Here is a 14,413-nt window from a genome sequence, read left to right as displayed (position 1 = left end):
TGTTTTTTTTCTCTCCGTAAAGTCTCTAAAGTCTTGCTTGGGCTCTGCATAGCAACTCACAGGGGAATGTTGTGCAGAGGCTTTAACCACTGCCAGAGCACAGAATCTCCAAACACGTGGCTGCTGTGGCCAGTCCGGCACTCGGCAAGAAGTTAAATGTGGAAGAGGTGCCGCTGCAAAAGGGAAGAGAAACCACCCTTCTTAGTGGAATACATTTAGAGGCCGAGAATACCACAGCCAAGAAGGAACAAGGCTGCAGGCAAGAGTTCAGTCACGGCAGGATGCTACAGTACAAACCCCCAGCTGCTTCCTCCCACTCACCAGAAAGCCTTTTCTACCAGAAGTCTGCAGAACAAAGCAATGCCTTTGGGGAAAGGGTCAAGTGAGTCTCCTCTCTAGAAAAAGAAACTGGACTTCAGCATATGAGGGGAACGGGCAGGGATGGCAGACTGAGCTCTTGCCTATAGAGACCGCATGCTTTTTCTCTGAGTTCCCATTGTCTTCTATGGAGCAGTCAGCACTAACAGGGGAAGACAGGCTCAAGCTGGGGCGGGAGCAGGATTCCAAACACCATAGCTCTAGGAAACAAACAAGAGGTTGAGGGGAAAAGGAGTTTACTTAGGGGCCAGCTTTGTGGCACAGCAGGTTAAGCCAGCATCCCAAAGCAGAGAGCCAGTTAGAGTCCTGGCTGTTCCTCTTCTGATCCAGCTCCCTGCTAATGCACCTGGAAAGGCAGCACAAGACGACCCACGTGCTTGGGCCCCTGCCACCTACATAGGAGACCTGGATGGAGTTCCTGACTCCTGGCCCAGCCCTGGCTTTTGTGGCCGTTTGGGGAGTGAACTAGCGGATAGAAGATCTCTCTCTCTCATTCTCTCCTTGTTGCTCTACCTTTCAAGTAAAAAGAGTTTACTTAGGGAAACATTACTTCTATTCTGTTTTCAAAGTACATTAGACAAATTATTAGATTAGAGAAGAAAGATCAATTTGTTACCGGCAAAGCTGGAACAGCAGTCAGTTCTTGTATTCCTGACGCAAAGAATTCAGATGAGAGATAGAGATTGACGGTAAGCAAGTTAGGTTTAATGAAGGATAATACCTGAAGACCAGACGGGCAGCTTGGCGGAGGGTTTTAATGGGTACGGGATGGCTTTCTTCGCGCCAATTTTTTTTATCTTCTCCCTTCTCTGATAAGTTACTGGGCAAGAAGTTTTGCAGGCGCGAGGAAGTTCCTAGGGCAGGGCTTTGTAGTTGCTTCGTCACAAACATTTTCAAGGTAACCCTGGGTCCCTCCCCTGATTTGACCACAAGAACATCCTGTTTTTTTCTTGCTTACATTCAAGGGCTGGTGTCTACCTTCCTGCCTCTCCGAACAGCTCTCTGTGAAGAGAAGGAGCTCACAACCAGAGAGGCAGCATGGGTGGAGGTGTGTATCCCGTAGCTTTTCCCTACTGGCATTGGAGCATAGAGCAGGCACGGGTCTTCTTCTCTTGCTGTCTGTCCTGTGGTAATTGAAGACGTCCCAAGAAAAGATTGTCCCACAGGGTCTGGAGGGCTGTCTGTGCTAATCTACTGAGATGACCATCTGGGGCTGGATGGCTTGCACTCTGTTAGAGACTAAATGGATGAGGGCATTGAGGACACATGGTCCAAAATCAGGTAGAAAGAGTATGGAAGCCACAGGGCCACAGGAGTGTAGCAACCAGGATCTCTGTGACCAAATGTTGGACCAAGAATTCCAGCCCTGTTCAGTCTGGACCTGGAGTTGGCTGGCCTTGTCCAAGAGATGTTGAGTAGGGTGTTGTACCTGCCCAGTCTGATTTACCCCAAAACAGCATTTTTCTTGTGCATGAAGCAGAGGCCCCCTTGGGCAGTGATTAGCATGCTTAGGCCCACTTGTTTTCTTTTTTAAATTTATTTATTTTGACAGATAGGGTTAGACAGTGAGAGAAACAGAGAGAAAGGTCTTCCGTCCGTTGGTTTACCCCCCAAATGGCTGCTATGGTCGGAGTTACGCTGATCCGAAGCTGGGAGCCAGGTGCTTCCTCCTGGTCTCCCACAGGGGCCCAAGCACTTGAACTATCCTCTACTGCCTTCCTGGGCCACAGCAGAGAGCTGGACTGGAAGAGGACCAACTGGGATTAGAACTGATGCCCATAAGGGATGCTGGTGCTGCAGGTGGAAGATTAATGGAGTGAGCCGTGGCATTGGCACCTGCCCACTTGTTTTCTTTTCTTTCTTTCTTTTCTTTTTTTTTTTTTTTGACAAGCAGAGTGGACAGTGAGAGAGAGAGAGAGACAGAAAGAAAGGTCTTCCTTTTACCATTGGTTCACCCTCCAATGGCCACTGCGGCCAGCGCACTGTGGCCGGTGCACCGCGCTGATCCGAAGCCAGGAGCCAAGAGCTTCTCCTGGTCTCCCATGCGGGTACAGGACCCAAGGACTTGGGCCATCCTCCACTGCACTCCCGGGCCATAGCAGAGAGCTGACCTGGAAGAGGGGCAACCGGGACAGAATCCAGTGCTCCAACTGGGACTAGAACCCAGTGTGCCAGCGCCGCAAGCGGAGGATTAGCCTATTGAGCCCCGGTGCCGGCCTGCCCATTTGTTTTCAAGGGCAACTGCAGCCAAAGAGTTCCTCTAAGTTTGGAGGGTGGAGAAGGAGGCTGTGATCTGGGTGTTACATCCAGCTAATTTGGAGGCTAGGTTATCAGAGATTGTGTTTGCTAGAATCATCCCAGTTATTCCTGTGGTGGTCCCTGCTACTCCAGCCAGGATGCTGATTCCCATCACCATGGGGGGCTGTGGGGTGACTCTTTCGGAGACCCCAGAAGTGATGTGTAAGGAAAAAGGTTTGGGGGCTGAGGCACTGGCAGTGGATATAGTAGATAAGACATAGGCCAGGGGCCGGCCTTATGGCCCAGTGGGTTAAGCTGACACCTACAACGCCAGCATCCCATATCTGCAAGCTGATTTGAGTCCGGACTGCTCCAGTTCTGATCCAGCTCTCCGCTAAAGTGCTTGTGAAAGCAGAGGATGATGGCCCAAGTTCTTGAGGCCCTGCTACCCCTGTGGGAGACTCAGATGGAATTCTGGGCTCCTGGCTTCAGCCTGGCCCAGCCCCAGCCATTGTAGCCATTTGGGGAGTGAACCAGTGAATGGAAGATCACTCCCTCTCTCCCCTGTGTCACTCTATCAAATAAATGAAAAATAAATTCAGTTCTAAAAAATGAAAATAAAAAAATAAACAAATCCAGCAAGAACAGCTGGAGAAGTATTGGCTACAAATGAAGTGCAGCCTGAAGTGGCCTGACAAGGGAAGAGATGTTAGTCAGGAGTACAGGTTGGAAGCAGAGGGGAGAGAAGACTGTGGACGGCATGTTTTACTTATCTGAGCTCCTTTGAAAGTTTAGGCGCAAGTCCTCCAGGGGTTCTGTTGACTGAGTACCTCTTGGTTCTGTGTCTTCTCGATCTTCAGAGCAGTGTAGCTTAACTCGGATGGTGCATCCAGCTGGGAATGCCAGGTGCCTATTTTACTGTAGGTGTGGAAAGTAAGACAAAAGGGAAGGAAAGGGGAGGGGAGGGCATCAAGCAGCGTCCAATAAGGAGACAGAAATGACATCTGATCTTAACAGTGAGCATTTTTAAAAGAGATTTATTTATTTATTTGAAAGGCAGAGTTACAGAGATAGAGGGAGAGACAGGAAGAGGGGGAGAACTTTCATCCTTTGGTTCACTCCCCAAATGACCACCACAGCTAGGCTGGCAGGGCCAAAGCCAGGAGCCTGGAACTCCATCTGAGTCTCCCATGTGGGTGGCAGGGGACCAGGCACTTGGACCATCTTTAGCTTCTTCCCCAGGTACATCAGCAGGGAGCTAGATTGGAAAAGGAGCAGCCAGATCCCAAACAAGTGTCGGTTTGGGATGCCAGTGTCACAAGCTGTGGATTAACCCACTACATCACAATGCCAGTCCCACAATGATCATTTAATATAAAGAACTATTAACTGGGTATAAAGAGTTGTTCATAGATAACTGAAAAAGTGAAAGAGAGCATTAAGTCTGCAGGAAGTAGCTACCAGCCCTGGAGAGAGGGGGCAAAATGAAGACACTGGAATGATTTAAACTCAGAAATTGAGAAACTTAGGAGTCTTGTGGCGATCAAATGCAGACGTCTGGGAAGGAGCACTGCTCAGAGTGCCCTGTAAGTGCAGGAGAAAACCACGGTCTGGATTCAGCGTCTGCTCCTGGAAGGAACAGATGCTGCCAGTGTGGAGAAGGTTTCCGATGCTCAGAGGCACAGACACATCATGGGACCCAGACAGGAAAGAACAAGTCCTTTCTATTTGCTCAAGCCCTAAAGCCTCCCTCTAGCACCCTCTACTAGAAAATTCTAATGTGAAACCAACAAGTGAACAGAAATCTCACTTGTAGAACCTAGACCCAAGACTCACAAAGCAGAGAATAGAAAGATAGGTTTGGAGCTGAGATAATAATTATCAGCAGAGGTAAATATATCATAGATTAAACTAATAATTTAAAAGTTATTCCATGTGGGGCAAGCGGTGTGTTACAATGGATTAAGCTGCCACTTGGGATGCCCGCATCCCATTTTGGAGCATGAGTTCTAGTTCCAACTCCTCTTCTGATCCAGTTCCCTGCCAATTCACCTGAGAGGTGGCAGATAATGGCCCAAATATTTGGGCCCCTGCCACCCATGTGGAAGATTCAGATGAAGATCCTGGGTCCTGATTGGAAGGTGTCTAGCATGTAACAAACCTTCCCAGGCAGATGAATCAATTAATCAACAAGCTTTTATTGGGATTCCGCTCCCGGGCGAGGTTCCCCGGTCCCAACAGAGCGGGGGCCAGGGAAGTCGTGCGTCAGAGGTTGGGAGGGCTCCTTTTATAGATACAGGGCGTGGGGGCTAAAGGTTGAGGCAGGTCTGATTCTCATTGGTTGATCTTTAGGTGCCTGAAGAGGCACAGACCAACACCGCAGCTGCCCTCGATAGCAAAATGGACGTTTGTCAGAGTTACCATCCAAGAGGCTCTTAGTTACCTTGCCGAGAACAGTATTGATTGGTTGAAAGGGGAGTGGATTGAGAAATCCAAGACATGAAATAAAGTTGAGATGATTCTTTCAACAATCTCAGGTTGAAAGGTTTCTTGCTGGCCACATCTATAGAGTCTAGAGAGTCAAAATGAATGATAACAATTAATTGGACCATTGAGTCATGAGTCTATATTGATATAAATAAATAAATGGGGGAAGCTCTTCCAGAAGGGTACCAACTGATGAGTGCACGAAGAAGAAATAATGGGTTAAGAAGAATCACCATTTTCAACTAGCAAAGTAGTCATGGCATCAGGAAAGAAACACTGTGCATGAGAAAGCTGATAGATAAAAGCTCGATAAGGAACATGATGTTGACGTACTTTCAAATATCTTCCCATAAATTATTAACCAATTTCAGTGGGAAAATCGTCACTATATAAAGGAAAAGCCTAGTGGACACCACTTAACTGATTGATCAAAGCAAGTACACAGCATCAAGTGCCTCTGGTGTAATGAACTGAGAACACCACCACGTCACTTCCACAATGTTCCAACCACAAGTGCATAACCTGAAATGAATTCTAAGAGACATGGGGAAAACCCAAATCAGAGACTTTTTTTTTTATGAAAAGAAAATGACCTATATGCTTCAAAAGATCCATAGTCACAAAAGACAAGGAAAGACTGAGAAACAGATTAAAGAAGAGTAAAGCAGAGTTATGACTTTTTTTTTTTATTTGAAAGGCAGAATAGAGTTTGGCACTGTGGCGCACAAGGTTAAGCCACTGCCTGCAGTGCCAGCATCTCATATGGGTACTGGTTCAATCCTGGCTGCTCTACTTTCAACCCAGCTCCCTGCTAATGGTCTGAGAAAGCAGCAGAAGATGACCCAAATATTTGGGCCCCTGCATGCACATGGGAAGCCTGGAAGAAGCTCCTGCCTCCTGGCTTTGGCCTGGCTCAACCCTGGCCATTGAGGCAATTTAGGGAGTGAACCAGCAGATGGAAGATCTCTCTCTCTCTCTCTCACAAATTTGTCTTTGAAGATCTTGTCCTTCTTTTTTTTTTTTTTTAAGATTTGTTTATTTGTTTGAAAGAGTTGCAGAGAGAGAGAGAGAGAGAGAGAGAGAGAGAGAGAGAGAGAGATCTTCCATGTGCTGATTCACTCCCCAGATGGCTGCAATGGCCAGAAATGTGCCGATCCAAAGCCAGGAGCCAAGAGCTTCTTCTGGGTCTCCCATGTAGGTGCAGGGGTCTGAGAACATGGACCATCTTCAACTGCTTTCCCAGGCCAAAGCAGAGAGCTGGATTGGAAGTGGAGCAGTCAGGACTCGAATCGGTGCCCATATGGGATACTGGCACTGGCACTGCAGGCCACGGCTTTACCTGCTAGGCCACAGCGCCAGTCCTGGAAGATCTCTCTTTCTCTCTCCTCTCTATCTCTGCCTTTCAAATAAACAAATCTTAGGAAAAAAAAAATTAAAAGAAAAAAAAAAAGGAATGCCAGAGTGCTGTCTAGACAGAGAACCCAAAGCCTGTGGGATTGGCAGGTGTGTGAGTTGGGGGGGAGGGGGCTACCCTAATTAGTGAGCACAGCTGGGTGGCTGAAAACAGTGATTCATTCTGTCACAGTTCTGGAGCCAGACATGTAAAACTGAGGTGTAGACAGTGCCGCCTTCCCCAGGAGCATCTCTTCTACACCTCTTTCAGCTGCTGTGGCTAAAAAAGAAATAAATAAAAAGGAATGACAGAGAAAGAAATTTTCCATCCACGGGTTCACTCCCCAAATGGCTGCAATAGCCAGGGCAGAGTAGGCAACTCAAAAACACATGACATTACAGAAACAGCGGATTAGTTATAGACCCCAGACAGAAAAGAGAAGAGCACCTCTTCCAGGGCCACCATGACACCAGTCGTCAGGCAGGCTCAACCAGTGGCTGGAGCGTAAGAAAGGGGGAGGGTGGCACCTGGGGACTGAAGGTTTTATTGGGGCTGCAGGGTGAGACCTGGGTGGGTTTGCCCTGGGAAGTTCTAACTGTGTTTGAAGCAAGTGGGAACAGGGTCTGTGAGTGGCACTGTGAGGAGAGGTAGTCATGCGTGCCCACGTGGGCAGTCAACGAGAGGCCTGGGCTGAGTCAGCCGGATCGTGACTGCAGTTCCCAGAGAGAGGCGGTCACCCAGAGAGAGGCGGTCACCTGGAAGTGGTTCTCTAAGGTACATTTCTGGACCAAGCACACTGAGGAACTTGGAGGCAATAAAGAACTGAAAACTGTCAGAGCAGGCTGGGGCCTGCTACTGGTATGAGAAAGTTCAAAAGGGTACCAAGCAAAATAAAATTAGAGGAATTTGCCACGTAAGGTCATACGCCTGGGGCCTTAATCCAGTAGGTCTGATGCTGGTTTTATTTTTTTTTAGAGATTTATTTATTTATTTGAAAGTCAGAGTTACACAGAGAGAGATCTTCCATCTGCTGGTTTACGCCCCATTTGGCCACAAACTCCGGAGCTGTGCCGATCCGAAGCCAGAGCCAGGAGCCTCCCCTGGGTATCCCACGTGGGCACAGGGGCCCAAAGAGTAGGGCCATCTGCCACTGGTTTCCCAGGCCACAGCAGAGAGCTGGATAGGAAGTGGAGCAGCCGGGTCTCGAACCAGTGCCCATATGGGATGCAGGCGCCCCAGGCCAGGGCATCAACCCACTGTGCCACAGCGCTGGCCCCCTGATGCTGGTTTTTAAAATTTTATTGATTTTATTTATTTGAGATACAGAGAGACACACAGAGATAAAGCAAGCCAGCTCTCATCCACTGCCCACTCTCCAAATGCTCACCAGGGCTGGGACCAGGCCAGGCCAAAACTGGGAGCTGGGAACTCAGTCCAGGTCTTTTACCTGGGTGGCAGGGACCCAACTACTTGAACCATCTCACCTATTCCATCCTAGGGCAGGCATTGGCAGGAAGCTGGATCAGGAGTGGGGCTGGGACTTGAACCAGCTGGGACTCTGATATGGAATACAGGCATCCCCACTGGCATCTTAACTGCTGCACCAAATATCCACCCTAGGTCTGGTGTTCTTATAAGAAGACAAAACGGCATTAGATCTCTCTCTCTCTCTCTCTCTCCTGCCACCCAGTCTGTAGTACTTTGTTATGGAAACCCAAGCAGACGAATTCACCTCTGTTCAATTAAAGATTTTGCTGGTTATAGATTTAACTTTGGAGATATCGCTCCATTGTCTTCTATTTTTTTTAAAGATTTATTTTATTTATTTGAAAGAGTTACAGAGAGAGGTGGAAACAGAGAGAGAGAGGTCTTCCATCCACTGGTTCACTCCCCAGATGGCCGCAATGGCCGGAGCTGTGCTGATCCGAAGCCAGGAGCCTCCTCCGGGTCTCCCATGCGGGTACAGGGCCCAAGGACTTGGGCCATCTTCTACTGCTTTCCCAGGCCACAGCAGAGAGCTGGATCAGAAGAGGAGCAGCCGGGACTAGAACCGGCACCCATATGGGATGCTGGCACTTCAGGCCAGGGCGTTAACCCACTGTGCCACATTGCCGGCCCCAGCTTCTGACTAATTTTGCTGTTTGAGATGTCAACCATCAGTCTGACATCTAGGGCAGAGTTTGACTTTTTTCTTTACCTGTTTTTAAGGATCTTTTCTTAATGAGACGTTTAGTTGACAATTTATTTTTATAAATGTTCTTGGTATTTGCTCATTCATTCATTTTTTTTAAACATAAGAATCTTTGTCTTTCATCAGTTCTGGAGTGTTCTCACATTATTTCTTTAATATGCAACTTTTGCCTTGTTCATTTTCTTTCTCCCTCTTTTTCCTTCTTGTAGTCCACTCATATCTAACTTCTATTTCACATTTTCCATCATTTTTTCTGTCTGAAACTTTCTTTCAATTCATTATTTCTTTCTTCAGCTATGTCCACTCTATTTAAATGTTTACATAGCTTACAATCATTATATTTTTCACTTTAGGAGTTATCATTAAAAATGCTTTCTCATTTTTCATATTTAAAAACCACTGTTTTTTATTAAGTAAACATACTTCATATTTTTTCTAGTTGTCCCCATATCTCACATTTTTGTAGTTTTGATTTTGCTGATTTTCTGTATTGCATCTAAGTCTTGTTGTCTTGCTTCTGGTGTGTTTCACAATTTTTGAATGCAAGCAGTTTTTTTTCTTTCTTTTTTAAGATTTATGTATGTGTGGATGTATTTATTCATTTGAAAGACAGACAGAGAGAGATTATCTTCCATCTGCTGGTTCACTCTCCAAATGGCTACAACAGCTGGGCTGGTCCAGTCAGAAGCCAGGAGCCCAGGACTCCATCTGGGTGTCCCAGGTGGGTAGCACGGGCTTAACTACTCAGACCATCCTCTGCTGCTTTCCCAGGTGCATTAGCAGGAAACTGGATCAGAAGCAGAGCAGCTGGGACTCAAACTGGTGCTGGGAAATGGGATGCTGGCGACTCAAGCAGCAACTTAATCCCTGCTGCTCTTTTTCCTTCTGATCTGTAGAAAAATTCTTAGAGATTTGAGGGAATGCTATGTTTCCCCAGAAAGCACATAGGTTTGGTTCTGCCAGGTGCCTGGGGGTAACATGAATCTAGGACCCCTTACTTTTACTTTAAATGAAAGACTTTCTGAGACATCCAAGTGGTATCCATCGATGGTGAAAGCCGGATATGGCTGTGAAGATTTGGGACACTGTCTTCTTCAACAGTCTTCTCAGTGCTCCCCTGGGTCAGGGAGGAGATTCCTAATCACCCTGGACACGCAGACTATGCAGTCCTCGGTGACGCCAGCTTGCTCAGGGCTCTCCTATTAGACTTACCACCCTGGGTAAACCTCCGGGTTCTGTTTTCCTTCATCTGCTATAAAACAGATGTTAAAGAATGAAACACAAACCAACCCATGTAATAAAGTTGCAAAAAACTAAATACATACACAATTGAGCACAGTGAAACTGGGGAAAGAGGAGTATTGTGGATCGTGCCAATGTAAATATCCTAGTTGTGGCGTAGCGGGTATAGCTGCCGCCTGTGACGCCGGCACCCCATGAGGCACCAGTTCGTGTCCCAGCTGCTCCACTTCCAATCCTGCTCCCTGCTGGTGGCCCGAGAAGGATGGCAGAGGATGGCCCAGGTGCTTGGGTCCCTGTCACTGACATGGGAAACTCAGATGAAACTCTTGGCTCCTGGCTTCAGCTTTGTTCAGCCCTGGCCATTGCAGCCACTTGGGGAGTGAATCAGCAGAGGGAAGATTTCTGTCTCTCTCTCCCCATCTTTTTCTGTAACTGTGACTTTCAAATACATACATGAATCTTTTTTTTTTTTTTTTAATCCCAGTTGTGATGTTTTCTATAGGTCTGTGAGGTTTTCACAGTAAACAATAGCAGGGCTCTCTGGATATTATTCCTTACGTCTGCCTAATCTACAACTCAACCAATAAAAATTCCCCTCCCAAACCCACAGTTTATGTGGGTCATATCTGACCAAAATGTTAACAAGTAATTTCCTTCCTCTGAATCACAAAGTTCAAGGTCTCAGCATTGCTGTGGTCCTCGCCGCAGTTCCCCCCAGGCCCTCGGTCAGCACAGCAGTGGAACCCTCAGAAGCACTCAGCTGGGGCAGATGAAGGAGAGGAGCAAGTCCACCTCATTGCGCACAATGAGTCTCCCTGGGTGGATGCTGTCTGGCAGGGCCAGGCTGGAGGTCATTTCCCAGGCGTCCACAAAGGCCACCTGGAGGCCAGCAAAGGCAGCTCGGAGCAGCCGGTTCACCTGCAGGGTGAGCCAGTCGCTGCCATACACAGACTTGTAGCCGGTGTTGGCCAGTTTGATGACCACAAGCGTGCGGGGCTCCCGGGCCAGCAGGGCTGTCACAGCTGCTCGGATGCCTGCCAGTCGTCGCATGAAGATGATCGGAGGGAAGGTGGTGAAGTGAGCTCCCAGACCCAGCACCACCACGGTGTGGGGACCCCCTGCCAGGCCCCCCAGCTCGCGGGCCACAGAGTGCAGGGAGGCTACTGGTGTGCGGAGGGAGCGCAGGGGCCATCTGTGGGCCTGCCACTGCAGCACGATGCCCCGGGTGGTGTCCACAGCCATAAGGGGGCCCACCTGATAGGTGACGTGCAGGTCCACGGGCTTGAGGGCTGTCGGGAGGATGAGAGAGAGGGATTAGGGGTTAATAAAGGGCTGTGTGCTATTCTCTTGTATGAGTAAAATTCCAGGGCGTTGCTGAGGCGTAGCGGGTAAAGCCGCCACCTGCAGTGCTGGCATTCCATATGGGCACTTGTTCAGGTCCTGGCTGCCCATTTCTGTCCAGCTCCCTGATAATGGCCTGGGTAGGCATGCAAAATGGCCCCAAAGGCTTGCACAGCTGCAGCTGCATAGGAGACCTGGAAGAAGCTCCTGGCTTCAGTCTGGCCTAGCCCTGGCCATTGCAACCATTTGGGGAGTTAACCAGCAGATGGAAGACCTCTCTCTCTCTCTCTCTCTCTATCTATCTCTATCTCTCCCTCTCCCTCCCTCTCTCTCTCTCTCTCTCTAACTCTGCCTTTCAAATAAATAATCTTTTTTTTTTAAAGGAAAATTCCAGTCCCCGCTTGCTTCCAGGATACAAGCATTGTGCCAGTAACTCTAATGCTTCTCTCCTCAGTGTTCAAAGTTGCCAAAGATCTCACTGTTATCTACCCAGGCTCCTTTAGACTTAGCCTTAGCTCTGTAGCGCTGATGTCCCTCTGCTGGTCGATCACTCCCCCAAACCACTGTCTTGTCTTCTCTCTGTAACCTTACATTATCCCACTGTTTTCCTACTGTTCTAGTCATTCTTTGCTTAGTCGTTTGCTTCATATTTCCCTCGCACTTTGCAGGTGAAGGCATTCACTACATTTCTGTCGCTGGCGCCCACTTTTCTCCACCAACTGCCTTGTGGGAAAATTCACTCACTTCCAGCTTTTCAGAGGTTTCCTAAGAGCTGTGGCTTCCTGGCCTTTGACTGCACGCTCCACAAGCCCAGTTGCTTTTTCTCTCTAATGTTTCTCCACTGCCTTAAACGTGATATGTGGGAAGTGAATCTACAGTCTCTGCACAAATCTTGCTCACTACTTCCCGAATCTCCTCCATCACCCAGACCAGTCAGCTCCACCTTGAATGGTTTTTGGTGTTTTCTCCTTTTTTCTCAGTTCTCCGAGGCATATCTGGTGCTGCTCTGTGTCTGAGTCTAAATTCAGATCACTCAACAAGTCCTATTCCTTCTTCATTTTTAAGATTTTTTACTTCCAACTCTTGCATTCAACTTTTTAAAAAATGTTTATTTATTTATTTGATAAGCAGAGAGAGAGAGAGAGAATGAGAATCTTGCATCTGCTGGTTTACTCTCCAGTGGACATAACAGCTGGGTCTACGCTATTGCTTTGAACTCCATCCAGGTCTCCTGTGTGGGTACAGGAGCCTAAGCACTTGGGCCATCTCCTGTTGCTTTCCCAGGTGGATTATCAGGCAGATGGATTGGAAATGCAGCAGCCAGAACTTGAACTGGCACTCGTATGGGATGCCAGCATCACAGGTGGTGGCCCAACCCTCTATGCTACTATGTGAACCCCTTGCATCCAACTTTTAATTTAGGCTTGTGACACTATTGGCTGCATTCATCTAGCAGTATTCCACAAGTACAGATTGAGGCATCGGCTATCTCACAGGCACTGTTCTGTTCTGGGTACTTTTATATAAAGTGGCTAAAAAGAGACATAAATCCTTCTGCTTATGTAACTAACACACACACACACACACAAAGGAGAGGGGAGGCATTTCCTAATGTAAAAGGAATATTGGGAATTTTGAGGCTCTGAAAGGTTTGTGTTCTTGAAGCACAAGGGATGATATGAGATGAAGTTAGAGACAGAGTCAGACCATGCAGTTAATGATTTTGATTTTGGGGTTCACTGAACGAATTATATGATTCTATTTTCACTTTAATTTTATTTATTTATTTGGAAGGCAGAGTGACAGAGGTGGGGGGGGGAGAGAGAGAGAGAGAGAGAGAGAGAGATTTTCCATCTGCTGGTTCAGTACACAAATGCTTACAATAGCCAAGTTAAAGCCAGGAGCCCAGAACTCCATTCAGGTCTCCCACATGGGTGGCAAGGACTCCAGTACTTGAGCTATCACTTGCTGCCTCCCAGGGTGTGCATGAGTAGGAAGCTGAATTAGAAGTGGAACCAGGACTCAAACCCGGGCACTCCTATATAGGATGTGGGCGCTCCAAGCAGCAGTAGCTTAACTGTTGAGCTGCAACACCTGCTTGCTCCTTTGCAAAAAAAAAAAAAAAAAAAAAAAAAAAACGGATAGAAGCAGAGACACCAAGAAGTGAAAAGGGGAGCCCAGTTTGAAGGACTTTGCTGTAGGCTTAGCAATGGTCAAGAATGGAAAGAAGTAGAGATAGAGGGAGAGGGGTAGGTTCCAGATGTTTCCGATATAGAGTAGATAGTATTAGATAATTAATTGAATGCTGGTATCAGAGACCAGGAGCTGTGCCTGATTTCTAGATTTCTGGTTTAAGAAGTAATGAAATAATGGCACTTACTGTGTTTCAGGAAATATGGATTATATTTTAGTTATGAGGGAGGGGTAGGGTGATCCAGAGGTTAGTACTATGTTAAATGTTTTAAAAGATTTATTTAAAATGCAGAGTGACAGAGAGAGGGGGAGACAGAAAGAGAGATCTCCTATCTGCTGGTTCACTTCCCAAACGGCTGCCTCAATGGCTGGGGCTGGGCCAGGTTGAAGCCAGAAGCCCAGAACTCCACCTTGGTCTTCCACATGTGTGGAAAGGGCTCAAGTACCTGGGACATCTTCTGTCGCCTTTCCAGATGCATTATCAGGGAGCTGGATTGGAAACAGAGCAGCTGAAACTTGAACTAGCACTCTTATATGGGATGCTGGTGTTGCAGGCAGCAGCTTAACCAGCTGTGCCACAACACTGCCCAGTACTAACTTTTAAAATAGTTGAGAGACATCTACATGGAGACATCAAGGTTGCAGCTGGAGTTCATAAAAGGGGTCTGGGCCAGAAAGATAAATTTGGGATTTATTATAATTATGGATGTTGCCATAGCCATAGGAATGGGCAAGATCACAACAAGGGGTAATAGAGCTCCAAGTAGAACTGCAAAGATCTTCATTATTGAGAAGCTAGGTACAAGAGGAGGAGACTGAGAAAATAAAAACCGGAAACATAAGAGAAAAACAGGTAGAAATGATGACGTGGAGATCAATAGACTTAAGATGTACTAGAATCAGTTTAATGTCTCACCTATTCAACTGAGATAAAAGTCCAAACAATAGTC

At 47.3% G+C, this 14,413-nt stretch overlaps 1 protein-coding gene across 1 annotated transcript in view; it reads right to left on the bottom strand.

Moving 5' to 3' along the window:
* Positions 1-10,685: 10,685 nt before the first annotated feature.
* Positions 10,686-14,413, bottom strand: part of LOC133750552 (NXPE family member 3-like) — a 36,698-nt gene continuing 32,970 nt past the window's right edge. Inside the window, exon 4 of the mRNA XM_062180123.1 lies at positions 10,686-11,218. Within this exon, the coding sequence (XP_062036107.1) occupies positions 10,686-11,218 (533 nt within the window). The remainder of the gene's footprint in view (positions 11,219-14,413) is intronic.

Source organism: Lepus europaeus, chromosome 21, assembly GCF_033115175.1.
Source record: "Lepus europaeus isolate LE1 chromosome 21, mLepTim1.pri, whole genome shotgun sequence".
NCBI classification, from domain to species: domain Eukaryota; kingdom Metazoa; phylum Chordata; class Mammalia; order Lagomorpha; family Leporidae; genus Lepus; species Lepus europaeus.
The sequence above is the reverse complement of the archived record's forward strand: the minus strand, read 5'-3'. Positions and strand labels throughout refer to the sequence as shown.